General features: G+C 50.6%; 1 protein-coding gene across 2 annotated transcripts in view; it reads right to left on the bottom strand.

Moving 5' to 3' along the window:
• The window catches only part of ccdc83 (coiled-coil domain containing 83), a 116271-nt gene that overhangs the window by 51675 nt on the left and 43577 nt on the right, over positions 1-21019 (bottom strand). For both annotated transcript variants that reach the window (XM_038818887.1, XM_038818886.1), the window contains exon 6: positions 2028-2119. In XM_038818887.1, the coding sequence (XP_038674815.1) occupies positions 2028-2119 (92 nt within the window). The remainder of the gene's footprint in view (positions 1-2027; positions 2120-21019) is intronic.

The raw sequence follows: 21019 nt of genomic DNA, 5'->3' as shown, positions 1-21019 counted from the left end.
ACCTCATAAGAAAATCACTCCATACCTGGGATCAAGACTATCCACAGTATCCCAGGTGTGGCCTAACTAGTACATTGTATAGTTTTAGCAAGATTTCCCTATTTTTACACTCCGTTCCCTTTGAAATAAAGGCCAACATTCCATTTGCCTTCCCTATTACCTGTTGAACTTTATACTAGCTTTTTGTGATTTATGTATGAGGTACCGTCAGATTCCTCTGCTGCAGCTTTGTGCAGTCTTTCTCCATCTTTTATTCTTCCTACCAAAGTGCATAACTTCACATTTTCCTACATTACTTTCCATCTGCCAAGTTTTTGCCCACTCACATAACCTGTCTATATCCCTCTTTAGACACTGTGTCATCCTCACCACTTGCCCTCCCACCTATTTTTGTGTCATCTGAAAACTTGGCAATCGGACATTCACTTCCCTTGTCGGAGTCAGTTAAATATAATGCAAATAATTGTGGGCAAGTTGTAAAATCTTTTGGCTGGGTTTATATAGCAAATTGGATGATCAGATCGTTGTGAGTTTATAAAATACAACATAGGGCAGCACGGTGGCCTAGTGGTTAGCACAGCTGCCTCACGGTGCTAAGGTCCCAGGTTTGATCCTGGTTCTGGTTCACTGTCCATGTGGAGTTTGCACATTCTCCCCGTGTCTGCGTGGGTTTCGCCCCCACAACCCAAAAATGTGCAGAGTAGGTGGATTGGTCATGCTAAATTTCCCCTTAATTGGAAAAAATAATTGGGTAATCTAAATTTAAAAAAAAATACAACAAACATTAATAGAAATTAGTTTAAATTAATTAAATCTATTGGAACTTGAATGCAATTATCATTTTCATATTTGAAATATTGCTAAATAAATGCCCAAAACAGTAATTAATAACATTATTGACCATAAATTGTCAAATTATCTGAGGGATTACAAACATGTCAATTGTGAATAAAAGTTGAATACAACGCACTTCTGAGCAATGAGACCAGGGGCGGAATTCTCCGACCCCCCGCAGGGTCGGGGAATTGCCCGGGGCCGGCGTAAATCCCGCCCTCGCCGTGGCCGGAATTCTCCGCCACCCGGGGAATTGGCGTGAGTGGGAATCACGCCCCGCCGATCGGCGTGCCCCCCACGCCGATCGGCGAGCCCCCCGTGGCGATTCTCCGGCCCGCGATGGGCCAAAGTCCCGCCGCTGTCAGGCCTCTCCCGCCGATGTGGTTTAAACCACCTCTGTGCCGGCGTGATTGGCGGCGCAAGCGGACCCCCGGGGTCTGGGGGGGGGGAGGAGGGGGGGGGCGCGGGGTGCCTCAGACCCCAGGGGGTGCCCCCATATCAGTGGCCGCTGACGCTCCGGCACCATGCGCGGATTTACGCCGACCGGCGAAGGCCTTTCGGCCAGCCCCCAATGCCGGCCGGCGTAGCGCCAAAGGCCATTGGCGCCAGTCGGCGGAGCGGGAGCCACTCCAGCGCGGGCCTAGCCTCTAAAGGTGCGGAGAATTCCGCATCTTTGGGGAGGCCCGACGCCGGAGTGGTTGGCGCCACTCCGCTACGCCGGGACCCCCTGCCCCACCGGGTAGGGGAGAATTTCGCCCCAGGACTCCTTGGATTGCCAGTGTCATTGCTGCAACATATGATTTAATTTCCCAGGATTACTTACATCAGTGAGGAGGAATTGGGGCCATCAATGATCATTGTCAATAACGTCAGCAGAGCTCATTCCTAGGCACTGTTTGTCTGACTGTTACTATTTTTAGTATTGAGGGGAATGATGAACCTTACTATTAAGATTTGGAGATGCTGGCGTTGGACTGAGGTGGGCACAGTTACAACACCAGGTGTATCTGATGAAGGAGATGCACTCTGAAAGCTAGTGATTCCAAACAAACCCATTGGACTTTAATCTGGTGTAATAAGACTTCTTACTGTGCCTCACTATTAAGTTTTACGAATCAAAGTGGTGCATCACAAGAGTTGCAATGTACTGTTACACACTCAGAACAAAATGATAAACTGAACCTTTTAGTTACCTGTGCAGCAAGTGCCTTTTTTTCATTCATTTGCATCTTTGTTAATCTGTCGATATCTTCCTTTACTCTAGCTAAGGCTCTATGGAAATGATCTTTAAAAATAAAGGTAAATTTAAACATGAAAAAATCAATTGCCCAATAACTTGGGTAAATTACCACATGGTGTTAACCCGTATAGCTCAGTGGATACCATATTCAGTTCCTTGCATGTATTGAGTTTGCAAAACTCATCTGGAGCATGAGCATTAGTGCTGCAATTAGCTTTCCTGCCACCAGGCTTCATAGGTGAAAACTGACCAAAGTTCCTACTAATTATCCAGTGGCCCCCTGCTGCATGGTTGTCAGAACAGGACAGGAATAGGTCTGTGTGACGGTTCTAATGATGGAATATTTTTTAACAGTCTTTTGCCATGTCTACATATGAAAACAGTCTATTGGACTGCTTTGTATGGGATAATTCCTTTTCATAAAGCTATACATTACCAAGAGTCAGATATTTGATTTGATTTATTGTCACATGTACCGAAGTACAGTGAAAAGTATTTTTCTGCGGCCGAGGGAACGTACACTGTACGTACATAGTAGACAAAAAGAATAATCGACAGAGTACATTGACAAATGGTACATTGACAACAGTGATTGGTTCCAGTGCGGAACAAGGGGCCAAACAAAGCGGATACATGAGCAAGACCAGCATAGGGCGTTGTGAATAGTGTTCTTACAGGGGACAGATCAGTCTGAGGGGGAGTCGATGAGGAGTCTTGTAGCATTTCAAGCTAATTAAAGAAGAATACAAGGTAGAAACCTATTCTAATATTCACTTGGAAAAAATGCTATCTACAATTTTATACAATATAAAGATATGACTTAAGGCAAAGATAAACCTATATATTTTATTCTCTGCAGCTTGATCACAGGAACTAATAGACGCTGACTGCTAATAAATAGTTAACTTATTTATTTGGAAATGCCAGTAAGCTGTTGACCAGTCAGAACTTAATTTGGCATCGGTCCAAGTAAATTCTTCCAGCTAAAGAGTTCAGTTTGGTTCACTTGATATTATTGTCTCTTCAGGGAGCAACCCTACTCACCTGAGGGAATGCAACATTGTCAGAAGTATTTATACTAAAGCCTCATTTACTTGTACATGTAAATGTAAAAGATCCCATGTGTTACATGAGATTTTATAGTATGTATATGATTTGAACTATTGTTTTAATTTACAGTAAAATGGAGTAATGTAGGGAAGCATGCGATCTGCTATGAGTTCTGCCCAACAATAAGCCAGGAACTTCCAGCAGTGGACAGGAGCTGAGCGGTCGCATGAAAGGTGTCTCTCCTGGAAACTTCTCATTAGCACCCGTTCGACAGTTTAAAAAGGTCCAAACATACAGAAAATTGAACCAACCGAACCCTCATCTATAATCCACCTGATTTGAGATGCCGACGAACCAGCAGCCGCGCCGCAAAGCCAGAAAAAGCAAGGATAGAAAGACCCCAAACCCAGAACAGGGAGTCCTGCATGGCAATGCAAACCTGAACATGGCCGACCCAGCAGTGTTGCTAACGCTGACTCAGTCATTGATGGAGAAACTGATGGAGTTCATCTCCACAGAGCATGGCAATAGAGACCGCACTGGCCCCCATAAGGGGGAATGTTAGTCAGTGTGGAGCAAAGACTGGAAGCCCAAGAAGTAATGGTCCGAAACCTGGAGAAAATGACCACTGACCAGGACGAGCGGATCGCCTCACTCGAGGTTGAGGTTATAACGTTGGTGGCACTTAGAAGGCGCGAAAGGGGAAGGTGAGCGACCAGGAAAACAGGTCCCGACGGCAGAATCTCCAGATTCCAAGTTACCAGAGGGCACAGAGGATAGAAGCCCAATGGAGTTCACATTGAAGATGCTCAGAAAACTAGTGGGTGTTGAGGCTCCACCAAACCCCTTGAAGTAGACCAGGTCCACAGGTCACTTCACCAAAAACAGAAATTGTGGGAAACCACCGCAGGTAATAATTGCAACGCTCCACAAGTGCCAAGATAAGTCATGGGTCCTGAGGTGGGCGAGAACACGTGGTCACTTAAGTGGGAAGGACACACCATTCGGATTTACCAGGACATTGGAGCCGATCTGGCCAAGCACCGGGCAGAGTTTAACAGGGCCAAAGCTGCACTCTTTTTAAAAACAAGGTGCGATTCGGCATGTTATACACGGCAAGATTGTGGGTCACACAATGACAGGGACCATGATTTTAATATGCCAGAGGAAGCGAAAAAGTTTGGACAGAAATGAAATGAAAATCGCTTATTGTCACGAGTAGGCTTCAAAGACGGACTCAGGAGGAAATAATTCAGGAAGACACAAAACGATGAAGATTTATGAATGGGGGGGGGGGGGGGGGGGGGGGGGAGGTGCAAGGGGGAACTGTATTTGGGAATGTATGCTCTCCTGCTCATCTATATCTTTCCCTCCCACGAAGGATTGGTTCTGCACTAGATCGGGCTGGTTGGATGGTTGCAGTCGAGCCCTATGCGACACACCAATTAGGACGCCTCCGGTTTTCTGATCCGATATCCCGCTGGGCATGCAATCATTCACATGTTGCTTTGCCCATAGACCATCACTATGAACTGGAGAAAGGGGCTCAAGAGGCGCCAGAGGTTGAGCAGGAGGAGGGACCCGGCAAGGGCAGATCAATGGGGCAGGGAGGGGACGAACGCTCCCCCAGGAGCACACAGGATTTCTTTCTTCTCACCCCCCCCCCCCAAACAGGGCAATGCCAGAGAGGGAGGATCAGGACCAGGGGGCTCTGCTTTCAGGGGAGAGCCACTACACTAGTGGGCAAGCTGGTGTACAGGAGGTAAAGAAATGGGGGAGGGGGGATGTGGTGGATCTCCCAACAGGAAGTGCCTGATGATGGGTGTGGGGGGCGAGCTGCAGGTTGGGGATACAGGGTTCAAAGGGTAAGGGAAGGGGAGAGCAGTGAAGGGTAAGGGAAGGGGAGAGGGAGAGAGCAGTGAAGGGAGGGTGTGCAGAGGAGATTCACTAGGTTAATCCCAGACCTGAAGGGGTTGGATTACGAGGAGAGGTTGAGTAGACTGGGATTGTACTCGTTGGAATTTAGAAGGATGAGGGGGGATCTTAGAGAAACATTTAAAATTATGAAGGGAATAGATAGGATAGATGCGGGCAGGTTGTTCAACTGGCGGGTGACAGCAGAACTAGGGGACATAGCCTCAAATAAGGGGAAGTAGATTTAGGACTGAGTTTAGGAGGAACTTCTTGCCCAGTGAAGCAGTTGAGGCTCCTTCATTACATGGTTTTAAGGTAAAGATAGATCGTTTTTTTGAAGAATAAAGGGATTAAGGGTTATGGTGTTTGGGCCGGAAAGTGGAGCTGAGTCCACAAAAGATCAGCCATGATCTAATTGAATGGCGGAGCAGGCTCGAGGGGCCAGATGGCCTACTTCTGCTCCTAGTTCTTATGTTCTTCTTATGTTCTTATGAAAGGGGAAATCGCAGAGGCAGAGAGAGGGGTTCGGGGGGTTGGGAGATGAGTTTGGGGGGGGGAATGGAATTATAGAATGTTGGTCACAGGTCAAGGTGGCATGGTTGGAAAGAGGAAGGTGATGGCGGCTATCTCAGACACCCAAAAAATAGGCAAACCCAGGATGTCCACGAGACAAATAGGCTCCACAGTATGGGTGGGCACAGAGGCCCTCCCCCCACCAGGATAGTCACCTGGAACGTGACAGACCTCAACGACCAATGAAAAGTCCCGGGTCTTCACTCATCTAAAAATCCTGAGAATTGACTTAGCCTTTTTCCAGGAGACTTATCAAAGAACGAAGGACAATTTAGGCCAAGGAAAAGCTGGGTAGAACAGACACACCAGGCGTGCTTCGACCCGAGGGTGAGGGCGGTAGCCGTACTATTTAACAAAAGGGTATCCTCTCCTCATAAGAAAATCACTCCATACCTGGGATCAACCTCGTAATCCTTCTCTGGACTCCAATGCAATATCTTTCCTTCGATAAGAGGACAAAGACTCTATCCACAGTATTCCAGCTGAGGTCTAACTAGTGCCATTGTATAGTTTTAGCAAAACTTTCCTATTTTCACACTCCATTCCCTTTGACAGGCATACGAGTTGTGCTTCGACATGAGGGATGTAGCCATTTTATTTAACAAAAACGGTAGCCTTAACAGCGATGAGCATGGTGACACGGTATATAATGGTTAGTGAGGTCCGAGAAGGGACCTCAGTGGTAATGGTCAATGTATACACCACAAACTGGTACGACGCTAAGTTCATCAAAAAGGACCATGGCGGGAAAATCCTGACCTCAACTCCCATCAACTGATCAATGGGGGGAGACTTTAAACTGTGTAGAAGACCCGAAGGCAGATAGGTCCAGCCCTAAATATGGGACTAAATCAGGAATGGCGAGGGAATTAACCATCCTCATGGAGCAGATGGGAGTGTGGGATGGACCCATGAAGGTTCAATCACTCGATGAAAGAGGAGTTCTCCTTCTTCTCCCACGCAACAAAGCCTATTCCTGATAGATTTCTTTGTAGTGGGAAAATCGGTGCTTCCAAGGGTAGTTGGGGCAGAATACTCTGCAGCAGTAAGCTTACACTACGTGAATATGAGGTTGGAGATGAGCCAGGCCCAGTGCCCCCATGGAGGCTGGACACAACTATCCTCACCGAAAAGGGCTTTCAGGGGCAGCACGGTGGCCTAGTGGTTTAGCACAACCACCCTCACGGCACTGAGGTCCCAGGTTCGATCCCGGCTCTGGGTCACTGTCCGGTGGAGTTTGCACATTCTCCCCCGTGTCTGCGTGGGTTTCGCCCCCACAACCCAAAAATGTGCAGAGTAGGTGGATGGCCACGCTAAATTGCCCCTTAATTAGAAAAAATAATTGGCTAATCTAAAATTTATAAAAAAAAAGAAAAGGCTTTCAGCAAAAGAAGTCACGAGCCATCGACATATAGCTGCAGCAGAATGGAGAGATCTCCCCCTCCACATCCAGAATCACTGAAGGCACTGATTGGGGTGGGGGGGGGGGGTGGGGGGAGAGGGAGAGTAATAACGTATCGGACTCATAGAGACAAGGGCAGGGAGGCAGCCAAACAGCGGCAGATTGATTGGTAATAGATTGCAGTACTCCATGGCCCTGACTGTGGAGCCGGTGGAGCGGAAAAACTGCACATGGAATTTGACCTTCTCTCCACTAGGAAAAGCAGTGAACCATCTCTCCAGACACAAGGGACCTTCTACTAAAGCCCGGCGACAAAGCCAGCCGCCTACTGGCACACTAGCTGAGGAAACAGGTGGTCACAAATGAGATAGCACAGGTAGGGCTGAGAAGGGTAGGGTGTCGCAGCTCCAAAGGACGATCAACGGAGCTTTTACACCTTCTCCTGAGGACTGTATACCTCAAGCGCCTAGAAGGGGGCTCAGAGATTAAGCAGTTCTCGACGGGCTGGACTTGCCAGCTGTGGGGAAGGGAAGGGGCAGGGACGGAAGAGCCGTTGGGTCTGGAGGTGATCATGGAATGCATCAATTCCATGCAGTCCGGAAGGCACTGGGACCTGAAGGGTTCTCGGTGAACTTTTACAAAACATTCACAGCAGCACTGGCCCTGCACCTGTGAGAGATGTTTCAATGACTTGCTGTCGAGGGGGGCCCCATGCCGCACATGTGGCAGAGGCCTTCGATCTCACTGATTCCCACAGAAAGACAAAGACCCAACGGAGTGTGGGTCATACAGACCCAATCTCACTCGTGAATACTGACGCCAAAGTCTTAGCGAAGGTCTGGCGAGGCAACTGGAGAGTTGCCCGCCAGAAGTAATCGCGGTAAGATCAATCGGATTTGTCCAGGGTAGACAGCTGACTGCGAACAATCAGACACCCTGCTGAACATGGTCATGACTCCACCCTGGGAGAGACACCAGAAGTGATCATCTCGATACTTCCGATGGCGGCCATGGAGTGTGTGGTCACACACAGTGGCAGATCTGGCTCGAAGGAATGGATTTGAGCTCCTTTTTTATCCAAAAACAGGAGAATTTTGACAGGAAAGTGGAGTTGAAAGTGTGGAGAAGTTCCCCCAGGGGAGTGGCAGTGGCCAGTGGCAGGTCTGCTGGTTATCATCCCGGCAGAAGAAGGTTAAAGACAATGGTCAAGGAATTGGAAGAGACCTGTCATGCAGCAACAATTGGAAAGATGACGAAGGGGGAAAAGGTCGTCGCATGTTGGTAACCCAGATGGAGCAGCTGATGGTGTTTGTCAAAGACAAGTTCTGCAAAAGAAAAAAAGATGCAGGAAGACCGATCGAAGGCCATTGAAAGGAGCGTTGCAACCCTGAAGGCTCGATGTGGAGGTTGGAGAAGTGCTTGGAGGCACAGTGGTCACAGATCCAGGAGATGGAGAGGGTGATGTCTGACCACCGGGTGGTGGCATTGGAGGCGGGGGTGGAGTTCCTGGGAGACCTTTGCAAGTCGTTAAGAGCAAAGCAGAGGAGCAGGAGGACAGATCTAGAAGGCGGAACCTGCATATCGTTGGCCTGCCTGAAGGTGTGGAGGCACGAGTGCTGCGAGATACGTCTCGAGGATGTTGGCAGGGCTGGTTCTACACATTGGGAATGGAGCTGGCAAAAAGGACGTGCTGGGTTCAACAGGGCCATGGCGACTCTAATCAACGGCAGATTCAGGTGCTGTACCCGGTGAAACTGTGGGTGACCTTTGAAGGGCAGGAATAGTATTTTCAAAACCCCCATAGGAGGCCAATGACTTTATTAAAGAGCATAAACTGGGGAGAACTGAACTTTGATGGGAGACAGAGGAATTGGCACACAGAGTTCAGAGGACACGGGTAGTGTGGGGGCTAGAGGGTGGGGGGGCTTTCTTTCTTCTCAAGTGGGGGGGATTTCCTTGTGGCGACTATTTGTTAAGGGGGTAAAACATTTGTAAGGGGTAATCTGCCGTCCCCCTCCCCTTGACACCTGTAGTGGTATTTATTTTTTGGAGAAGGTGACCTGTGGTTTTGAATGTGTCTTTGCTTGGGTGGGTGAGGGGGAGGTCAACAGGGAGCCGTTTACAAAGATCAAGGGGGAAAGGGAGGCGTAGGTAGGAGGAGCCTTCAGGCAGGAGCTGCCACACTAGCAGGTAATGCTGGTGAACAGAAATGAGGTGGGGGGCTGGCTGCGAGAGTTGGCCGAGAGGGGGGTGGGGGAAGACATGTGACGTGACAGGGTTGGAGGAGAAGCATGGACATGGGCAGAGAAGGGGCACATCTTGGATGGGCCCGGTATAGGGGGAGATTAAAGGGGATAGAATCGGTAGGGCAGGATGGTGGACCAGTAGAGGGAAGTGGAGGGACAAGCCTTTGGTAACATTCATAACATGTTATGCGGGGGCTGCAATGGGCTGGTGAGAGATCTCGGATCTTTGCGCATTTGAGGAGTCTGAAGGTAGGGTTGTCTTTCTGCAGGAGATGCACCTCCGGATGAGGGATCAGGTTAGGTTGAGAAAGGGATGGGTGGGTCAGGTATTTCACTCGAGGTTTGACCCTGAGTCACGGGGGTGGCCAATCTGTTGGGTAAGAAGATGGGGTTTATAAGTTGACAAGGAAGTGTGGGAGATACGTGATGGTAAGTGGGTTGTTGGATGGGACGACTGTGGTGCTGGTGAATGTATATGTACTGAATTAGGGAGCTACTGGAGCGATTCCAGACTTGGGCACACATCAGTTGATTATGGGAGTGGAATTTAATGGTGTGCTGTAGCAGAGGGTGAACAGGCCGAGCCCCAGGTCAATGGGAAGGCTGTGGATGGCGAAGAGCTGGGTGGGCTTATGAAAAGGATGGGTATGATGGACCCATGGTGCTTTAAGAACCCGCAGGAGAGGGAGTACTCCTTATCGCACGTGTACAGGGTATACACCAGAATCAATTTTTTTGTGGTGAGCTGTGAGGTGTATTTTTTAAACATATAGTGCAGAAGGAGGCCATTCGGCCCATCAGTCTGCACCGACCCACTTAAGCCCTCACTTCCACCCTATCCCCATAACTGTTTGGTCACTAAGGCAATTTATCATGCCAATTCACCTAAACCTGTACATCTTTGGACTATGGGAGAAAAACCGGAGCCCCCGGAGGAAACCCATGCAGACACGGGGGAGAACGTTGCAAACTCCGCACAGACAATTACCCAAGCCAGGAATAGAACCTGGGATCCTGGTGCTGTGAAGCCACAGTGTTATCCAGTTGTCCTACCGTGCTTCCCACGTGTTGATCGAGATGGTGGGGGCAGAATACATGGGAAGTGTAATCTCTGACCTCACGCCGCACTGGCTGGGAGGTTCGACTAAGCTCGAGGCAGGAACAGAGGCCAGGATGGAGGCTAGTTAGCGGACAGGAGGTTCTGTGATAAGGTGTAAATGGAATGCATGTAACTCTCTTTGATGTGGTTGATGTTTGTAAACATTGTGGATATTGCACTGAAGGAAGATGAATGAGGCAAGGCTGACACCTGTGTTTGTGGAAGCTGTCAGTTACAGCTCACGGACGGAAATGAAGGAATTGGCTAGTAGCTAAAGGATGTGGAGTTTAAACACAGGTCAATGCTTTTCTTGTTCCAGGAATAGACATGTGGTGCCTCATCTGTCTGAGCCAGCATGTGTATGCTAGGTGACTGTTACAGCAGTAGTTTTTTTCACTGTCACTCTCTGGACTGCCTCTTACAGACTTACAGACAAGGGTCTTTTTCTGGGGGAGGTCGCTGTAGGGGGGGGTCTGTTATTTAGGGGTCTTTATGGGGAATCCCTTTTGTTAGGGGGTTCTCTGGTGGGATGCATTTAGTTAGGCAGGGTCTCTGTGGGGTGTCTCTTATCTTGCGGATCTCGGAGAGGGGGGTATCGTTACAAGGGGTTTCTGGGGGAGGTCTCCATATCTAGGTAATCTCTGGGGTGGTCTCCCTATCTACATGGTCTCTGGGGGCTTCTCCCATTTAGCGGAGTGGAGGGAGTCTGGGAGAGGAGGGGTGGGCAGGTTGTATATTGTGGGGGAGTGCCCAGGAGGGTGGTCCTCGTGTGGACAATGGGGGCATCTCCCTTAAGGGGTTACCTGACTCATGGCGAGGTCAACCACATCGGGCCACATTGATAAATACCAGTTGTGATCGGCGGCCCACGTGATTCCTGGCCTGGAGGACCGAGGAACCACGAGGGCCTGGAGACTCTGGTGCCGGGCCTGCGAAGTGGATGAAAATTGTCATTAGGACCCATTTCCATCCAATGGCATCCTCCCGCTGGCGCGCAGGCGCGAACCCTGATCCTATAGTTGGTCAGTTCGGCACCCAGCACAAACCTTTATTTTGGCCCGAATTCCACATTCTCTGCTTCGATTGCATTCGATTGCACTACTACTGGGCGGCAAATGTGGAGAAAGTGAGGCAGTGGTGGGAAGGAGAGAATGGGTTAGGATGGAGGAAGAGTCCTGTAAGGGGTCCAGCCTGAGGGCCATAGTGATGGCTACCACTGGCACCGAGGGGCTATATGGGGAGCCTGGTTGTACAGTCCATGAATAGTGTGTGGAACCAGCTGAGGAGACACTTGAGGATGGAGGGGATGTTGGTGTTAACACTATTGTGTGAGAACCATGGGTTCAAACCGGGAGAGATGGATGGTATGTACAGGAGATGGAGAGGGGTAGGGTTGGTGAAGGCGAGGGATTTATATTTGGAGGAGAGGTTCGCAAGTCTGGAAGAGCTGTGGGAGAGGGTAGAGCTCCCAAAGAGAAGTGAATTTAGGTATCCACAAGAGAGGGACTTTGCACGGAAACTGTGGAAAGGGTTTTCTCAGTGAGGATCAAGGAGAAATGGGAGGAGGAGTTGGGGACTGTGGAGTGAGGCAGTGCGCAGGGTGAATTCGACCTGCTCATGTGCGAGGATGAGTTTGGATTCAGTTTAAGGTGGTACACATGGCATGGACGAGGATGAGGGGTTCTTCCAGAGGATGGCAGAACGATGTGTGAGAAGTGTGGGTGAGGACCAGCAAACCACGGACATTTGTTTTGGGGTGTGAAAAGTTAGGGAGATACTTGGCGGGAGTGTTCAGGATGCTAGCAAAGATTGTGGGGGTAGAGGCCGGGCCTGATCTTATAGTGTCGATTTTTGGGGTATCGGAAATGCCAGAGCTGATGGAGGGAGGAAGGCTGATGTTGTGGCCTTTGCCTCTCTGTTTGCCCGGCAAAGAGTTTTGCTTGAATGGTGGTCGACATGCCGCTGGGGGTGGAAGCCTAACTGGGGGATCTGTACAACTTCCTCCGGTTGGAGAAGATTAGTTTGAATTCAGAGTTCAGCGGAGGTCTTTGAGGCACAGTGGGGCTTTTTAGTGACCATGTTTGAAGAATTGTGAGTTGGGGAGAATGTTCCCCAGATTATATATGTTTTGTATTTTTGATTATGTTTGGAATAAATACATTTTTTAAGTGATCATCTCCCTGGACGAAGAGAAGGCCTTTGATCAAATAGATAGGAAGTACCTCATGGAGGTTTTGGGCCAGTTTGGGTTTGGCCCAGGATTTACATGGGTGAACTGCTGTATAGCGCTCCCATGTTGAGCATACAGATGAATACCACCAGCTCCGAATACATCCAATGCACAGAGGCACGAGGCAGGGATGCCTGTTGTTCCTGCTGCTGTTCACTCTGAAAATTGAGCCACTGACTCAGATCAGTGGAGCGATGGAGAAGCATTTAGAGAGGGAGACGGGGAGCACAGAGTCTCTTTATATGCGTCCGACCTGCTCCTCAAGTCTCGAACAACCTAGCCAGCACGAGGTAAGATAATGAACCTCCGGGGGGAGTTTGGAGTCTTCTCGGGATACAACTAAACTTGAGCAAGAGCAAAATCATCCAGGTGTGCCCCCAGGGCGAAGAAGCAGAGCTGGGAACGCTGCTGTTCAGACTCGTCCAAAACAAGTTCCGACACCTGGGGATCCAGATGGCCCACACTGGGCACTGCCTCCACAAGTGGAACATGTCTAACCTGGTGAAGGAGGGAAAAGGGACTTGTTAACACGTGGACCAGGAACCTCAGTCAAGTGATACTGATATCCATGTACTAAGTTTAACGCAACAGAGAAGCAGATGTTCTTGCTACTGTATTGCAGACTTGCTATTTCAGTGACTTTGGACAAAAAGGAAAAGAGAGTGAGATTCACAGAGAAAGAGAGAGAGACAAGAAAGAAGCAGCTGTTGCGAGCAGGAAGGGAAATGCCACTTTCCTATTCAGAGTTGTCATAATATACACCAGTATATCATGGTGCAGACACACACTGATGGACACACACAGGGACCAATCAACCTGGACAAACACTGCAGCCAATCACCAGTTAGAATACTCACACTATAAAGGCAGAGGGCACCAACGGTTCCCGCTCATTCTGGGTGCTGCCTCTCAGTGGAACAAGAACTCATCCAGCCCAGCACAGACTCACACCACGTGCTGAGGAGAATCAACTGGTTCTGAAAAGGCTTCGGTCTCCAGTTTAAGTTAGCATCATTTAGACCCACAGTCATCGTGTGTTAGTTAGTTAGAAGTAGCTAATAAAATTGAGTTCAACCTTCATCAGTGTTGGAAGTGTCTGTTCATCTCTCAAGTCTACACTAGCAAACACTTCATGGTACCAGAAGTTGAGGGATGCTAGCACTTCTGAGACCCTACCTTTCAGTGATCTGCCTTCCACCAGTCTCGCGCCATCCTACAGAATGGACTCCGTTCGCCCGCCGCCGCCGCCTCTACGCATTGCAGGGAATCTGGGCTCGAACTGGAAACTTTTCAAACAGCGCTTCCAGCTGTACCTCGAGGCCAGGGACCTGGAAGCTGCCCTCGGACGCACGGAAGATTGCTCTCTTCCTCTTCGCAGACGGGGGACCACGCTCTGCACATTTTCAACTCGCTCACCTTCGATGAGGGGAGGACAAATCGGAGTTCAAGACCGTAATTCTAAAGTTCGACAGCCACTGTGCGGTCGAGGTCAACGAGAGCTTCGAGAGATACATGTTTTCAGCAGCGAATTCAGGGTAAGGACGAGCCTTTCCAGTCCGGTCATTACCCACCTCCGTGTCCCTTGTGCAGTCCTTCAACTACGGATCCACCTCTGACTCCATGCTCTGTGACCAGATTGTTTTTGGTGTTCAATCTGAGCCCCTGCGCCAGCAGCTACTAAAAGTAAAGCAGCTCACTCTATCTACGGCCATTGAGACCTGTGTACTTCATGAACCATGCCTCCACGCGCTACTCCTGCATCCAGGCTGCTGAAACTGCGCGGCAAGCCCCTTACAAGGCAGAATGGGTCCAAATGATAAAATCTTTTCCTGCTCTGGATCTGAACGATGGCGGCCGTTTCGCGGAGTCCCGCGCTCACATGCAGAGAGTGTGCTGATGTCACGGACCGCTTCGCGCAGGTGCGCGCCACGCTGGATCGCCCCGCGCATGCGCGGTGGCACGACGAACGTCCCGACGCTCCGGCGTGCGGCAACTGCGGCTCCGCCCCACTTAAAGTGCCAATGTCCCGCAAAGTCCCGACGCTGCCTGCAGTGTGGCAAACAAGGCCACTACGCTACAATGTGCGATCTTCCCTGCCTGCTGTTTTAGGAGGTCCACCCAGCCCCACCGAGACGTCGGGGCTATCCAGCCAGCCATCAATGAACCTACTCCAGACCTTGCTTCCAACTGTGCCTGCGATGACCCACAGGTCCCGTTCCAAATCGGCGTCGTTACCACGAACAGGATGTCCCCCAAGCGTGGCACTGAACCCGTCCATGTCCACAGCGTTGGCCAGGATGATGAGTGGTGTGCCACCCTTACGGTCAACCGGCCCCTGTCAGGTTCCGCCTGGACACTAGCGCCTTCTGCCAATCTCATCGCGTCGGCTGATTTCGCAAGCTCTGCATACATCCTGCTGTCCTGCCATCTGCGTGTAAATTGCTGGACGGCAATGACAATGCCATGCTGCCAGCGGCTCCTGCCGCCTTGAGGTGACACATCGTGCTCACACAGCCATTCTCCAGTTTGAGATTGTTGCTGCCTCAAAAGCCTCCTTGCTTGGTGCGCAGGCATGCAAGCTGCTCCACTTAGTGCAGAGAGTACACTCTCTCTCTCTTCAAGCGATGTGTCTGCATCCTCTGACACAGACTTCAGGGCGCAACTCGACTCCATCATCCAGCAACACCATGATGTCTTCGAAGGCATGGGCACGCCACCGTACATGTACAAAATCTTACTCAAGCCCAACGCCACGCCTGTCGTTCACGCACCTCGCATAGTCCCAGCGCCCCTCAAGGACCGCCTCAAGCAACAGCTCCAGGACCTCCAGGACCAAGGAGTAATTTCTAGGGTCACGGAACCCACAGACTGGGTAAGCTCCATGGTCTGCGTCAAGAAACCGTCCGGCGAGCTGCGGATCTGTATTGATCCTAAAGATCTGAATCAGCCTCTTCCTGTTTAGATCTATTCCGATCTACATCCCCAAGGCCTTTTTCAAAGCTCTGGACAAACTAATCATGGCGTTCGTATGATGGGGGGGGGAGAGAATTTACAGTGCAGAAGGAGGCCATTCGGCCCATCGAGTCTGCACCGGCTCTTGCAAAGAGCACCCTACCCAAGGTCAACACCTCCACCCTATCCCCATAACCCTGTAACCCCACCCAACACTAAGGGCAATTTTGGACACTAAGGGCAATTTATCAAGGCCAATCCACCTAACCTGCACATCTTGCAACCTGTGGGAGGAAACCGGAGCACCCGAGGAAACCCACGCACACACGGGGAGGATGTGCAGACTCCGCACGGACAGTGACCCAAGCCGGAATCGAACCTGGGACCCTGGAGCTGTGAAGCGATTGTGCTATCCACAATGCTACCGTGCTGCCATGCTGTCGGAACAAGGCTCCCATCTGCAACAACCATAGGTTCACACCAGCACTGAATGACGCCACCTTCAAAGGTGGAGGGAGGACGGAGGGACACTGACAGTCAGGGACCTATATACGGACGGCAGGATCGCAACACTGGACGAACTGACAGAGAAATTTCGACTAGCCAGGGGGAACAAGCTACGGTATCTGCAGCTCAAAAACTTCTTACGAAAGGAGACAAGGACGTACCCACATTCGCCACGACAGACACTACTGGAAGACCTACTGGACGCAAGTATCCTAGATAAAGGGAACTGTAGCGACATGTATGACCGACTGGTAGAAAGGCCCGACACCGTACTGGACGCAACAAGAAAGAAATGGGAGGATGACCTGGGGATTGAGATAGGGTGGGGACTCTGGAGCGAAGCACTGCATAGGGTCAACTCCACCGCCACGTGGCGCAAGGCTCAGCCTGACGCAGCCAAAAGTGGTACATAGAGCTCACTTAAAGAAACCGTATGAGTAGGGTTCTTCCCGGAGGTGGAGGACAGATGTGAACGGTGGGGGTGAGGGTGGAGCCATGCCCGAAAGTGGCGGTCTTCGGGGTTTCAGACCAGCCAGATCTATTCCTGGGGAGGAGGGCGGACGCCCTTGCCTTTGCCTCCCTGATCGCCCGCCGTAGAATCCTGTTTGGATGGCGGTCAGCAGCACCACCCAGAGCTGCAGGACTGGCTGTCCGACCTCTCTGAATCTCTCCAAATGGAGAAAATCAAATTCGCACATCCGAGGGTCAGACGACGGCTTCCACAGAACGTGGGAGCCATTCATGCAATTGTTCCGGGATCTGTTTGTGGCCAACGAACAAGAGGAAGAATAGCCGTGTGGCCAAGAATCAGGGGAAAATGGACTGGAATCGGGGGAAGGTAGCCCGGGGAGGGGGGGGGGGGGGGGGGGGAAGGGCTACGGGTTTGTTATGGGGGTTTGTTCTCATGGGTTTTATGCTTATTTCTTTTTCCTTGTTAATTTATTGTTTTGTATTGGAGGGGAGGAGTTACTGTTTTTTCTCTGTTGTGGTAAACTTGTTGTTGAAACTTGAATTAAAATTATTCCAAAAAAAAAGGAAGGACAAAGCCGCAAGCGACAGTCTGATGGCAAGCTAAGGCCCAAAACCAAATTGTAAATAAATGCCTATAAACATGTGCCTCGGCCATATTGGGGAATGGTAAAATATGTATGCCGGCTAAAGGGGGCGGCCACAATATTATGAAGATGCTTGCCTGTAAATATACATGTTAATTTTTGCATGTTTTTTTTCTAATAATTTGTAATTTGATGGATATAAAATATGAAAACTCAATAAACAACATTTTCCAAAACAAAAGATCTGAATCAGAATATCATGCGGGAGCACTATCCGATTCCGAAACGTGACGAGCTCACGTCCGAGATGGCCCACGCCAAAACTATTCTCAAAACTGGATGCCTCGAAGGGTTTCTGGCAGAATCCAACTAGATGCGTCATGCAGGAAGCTGTGTACGTTCAACACACCCTTTGCAGGTTCTGTTACAACCGGATGCCATTCGGCATCATTTCTGCGTCCGAAGTTTCCATCGGATCATGGAGCAGATGATGGGGGAATTGACGGCGTCCCGGGTAAAATGTCGACGACATTATTATCTGGTCACCCACCCCGCAGGAACACATTGCCCGCCTTAAGCATGTTTTCAGAGGCATCCACGAACACGGCCTCCGCCTCAATAGGTCCAAATGCTCCTTCGGACAGTCGAGTATCAAGTTTCTGGGGGATCAACATCTCCCACCAGAGCGTGTGTCTGGACGAGGACAAGATTGCAGCAATCCGGTCCATGAAGACGCCCGAGGACAAGACAAGCGGTCCTCCGGTTCCTGGGTATGGTGAATTTCCTCAGGAAGTTCATCCCGAATCTCGACCTACATACCACGGCCCTCAGAGACCTGATTCACAAAACCACAGATTTCCGATGGCTCCCTGCTCACGAGCATGAATGGCAGGAGCTGAAGGTCAAGCTTTCCACAGCCCCAGTGTTGGCCTTTTTCGACTCCGACCAAAGGGGCTGTTTAGCCACAGGACTAAATCGCTGGCTTTGAAAGCAGACCAAGGCAGGCCAGCAGCATGGTTCGATTCCCGTATCAGCCTCCCCGAACAGGGCCGCGAATGTGTGGCGACTAGTTGGCTTTTCACAGTAACTTCGTTTGAAGCCTACTTGTGACAATAAGCTATTTTCATTTTTCATTTCAAAGAGACCAAAATCTCTATGATACCAGTCAGTCGGGGATTGGTGCCATGCTCCTACAATGAGACAAGGCCTCGTCATGGGCCCCCGTTGCGTATGCGTCGCGGGCGATGACCCCCACAGAGCAGCGCAATGCGTAATTGAGAAAGAGTGTCTCGGCCTTCTCACTGGAGTCGTGAAGTTCCACGACTATGTCTATGGACTTCCGCAGTTCACGGTTGAAACCGAACCACCGCCCGCTTGTAATATTATCAAAAAGGACTTGAATGACATGACGCCTCGCCTCCAGCGTATCCTATTCAAGCTGCGCAGGTACGACTTTTAACTGATCTATACCCCTGGCAAGGACCTTGCCGTTGCCCGATGCCCTCGCAAGGTCGATCACAACTCCGTGTGATCACGACGGCTTCATTTGCCAATAGATGCTCAAGTTCAGTTTGCAGTCTCCCATTTGCCAGCTTCGGATGCACGACTAATGCAAATTCGCCGCGAGACAGCGGCTGATCCACTTCTGCAGCGGGTGATGCATCTAATGTCAGACGGGTGGCTCAAGGGCCAATGCCCGCAATTTTACAACGTCCGCGATGACCTGGCGGTTGTCGATGGGGTGCTCCTGAAATTGGATCGCATCGTCATTCCACAAAGCATGCGCCAGCTAGTGTTGGAGCAAACTCCATGAAGGCCATTTTGAAATCGAGAAATGCCGCCGCAGAGCCAGAGAAGCCGTCTATTGGCCGGGGCATCAATGATGACATCGCCAATCTGGTGCTCAACGCTGCTACCTGCCAGCGTTTTTCAAGCCAGCCGCCCAACCACGGGAGACCTGGATGCCCCATGAGCTCGTCACATCGCCTTGGACCAAAGTGGGCATTGACTTGTTCCATGAATTGGGCAGGGACTACGTCACATCATCGACTACTTCTCCAGTTACCGGAGGTCATCAGGCTGCACGATCTCACATCCTCGGCTGTGATCAGGGCATGTAAGGAGATATTTGCCCGACATGGCATTACGCTGACTGTCATGTCAGACACTGGTCCCTGTTTCACGAGCCAGGAATGGGCCGGCTTCGCCTGACACTACAACTTCGAGCACGTTACGTCCAGTCCCCTATACTCCCAATCCAATGGGAAGGTGGAAAAGGGGGTCTACATCGTTAAGTGGCTCCTCAGCAAGGCCGGCGACGCTGGCTCAGATTTCCATCTTGCTCTGCTAGCCTATCGCTCCGCCCCGCTCTCCACCGGCCTGTCGCCTGCTCAGCTGCTAATGAACCGCAACCTCAGGACGACGGTGCCATCGATTCTCACTCCCAACCTTGATTATGTCCCCATGCTCCACCGCATGCACATGTCTCAACTGCAGCAGAAAAGTTCCTACGACTCGCGGGCTGCTGACGTTCCCGACATCCATCCACGCGACAAGGTTCGCATCCACCTCCCGGATGGTGGCTGGTCTGCACCTGCCGTCGTTCTAAGGCAGGTGGCCCCCTGCTCCTTCCTGGTCCGCTTACCGGATGGATCTAGTTTAAGTTAGCATCATTTAGATCCACAGTCATTGTGTGTTAGTTAGTTCGAAGTAGTTAATAAAATTGAGTTGAACCTTCATCAGTGTTGGAAGTGTCTGTTCATCTCTCAAGTCTACACTAGCCAACACTTCAAGAGTTAGCTACTCGGCAGAATGTAACTTATTGTCTAGTCAAAGAGAAGGAACTAGTGGAGATTTAAGGACATGAGATTCTCCATGGGGAGGACGGGAGAAGGAATTGCCAGAGTGGCCCAGACGGAATGTGGTGAATGTATAACATAAAGTCACACTGTATATCACTGTGTCCCTGTTGGCTCCATCTGTGAGCCGTTGCGCAGCTCTGCCCACAGGGGGAGATGAGGAGCATGTACAGGGCTCCGCCCTTGGCTCCGCCCACAACCGGAATTATAAAGTGCTGCGGTCTTGCGAGCCTGCCTCCAGTTCAGCTAGTTACAGGCAGGCTCAGTTGTAAGTCGATTAAAGCCACAGTTTACTTCAACTCGTGTCTCTGAGTGAATTGATGGTCACATCAATTTAATCGACTTAAAAAAACTATCATGGAATCAGCCCTCAAACCTGATCGACTGGAACTCGATGCACAGGCCGCAGAAGCGAAGGAAATATTTCTGCATTGGCTTCGGTGCTTCAAGGCCTACCTGGCTGCGTCGACTACCTTCGCTGTTACTGAAGATCAGAAACTCAGTCTTCTACATACACGGGTGAGCCATCGTATTTCAACTCACCTTGATAGTACCGACTCGTACACCGAGGCCCTCGCGATACTCGACCGCCTGTACGTGAGGCCCGTAAATGAAGTTTACGCGCGGCACATCTTTACAACCCGCTGCCAGTGTCCTGCAGACTCGCTAGAAGACTACCTGTGCGACCTGAAAGCTCTAGCACGAGAATGTAACTTCCAGGCTGTGACAGCCTCCCAGCACATGGAACTCGCCGTCCGAGATGTGTATGTTGCAGGGGTCCGGTCTAACTATGTGCGCCAGCGTCTCCTCGAAAATGGGGCCCAGAACCTGGACGACACGGTAGGGTCGCTTTTCAAAGCTTAAACTCGTTCACGGCTGACCACGCGACCCCATCGTGGACTCCTGACCAGAGACTACTCCAGGCCTGGGCCGCGCGGCCACCCGCCCACAATGGAGGGCTATCGTTCTCCTTTTGCGGCCAGCCCCAACACCCCCGGCAGCACTGCCCGGCCCGCAACGCGACCTACAGCAGCTGCGGGCGGAAAGGACGCATTGCGA

Source organism: Scyliorhinus canicula, chromosome 14 (assembly GCF_902713615.1).
Source record: "Scyliorhinus canicula chromosome 14, sScyCan1.1, whole genome shotgun sequence".
NCBI lineage: Eukaryota > Metazoa > Chordata > Chondrichthyes > Carcharhiniformes > Scyliorhinidae > Scyliorhinus > Scyliorhinus canicula.
Note: the sequence above shows the minus strand (reverse complement) of the source record. Positions and strands in the feature narration are given on the sequence as shown.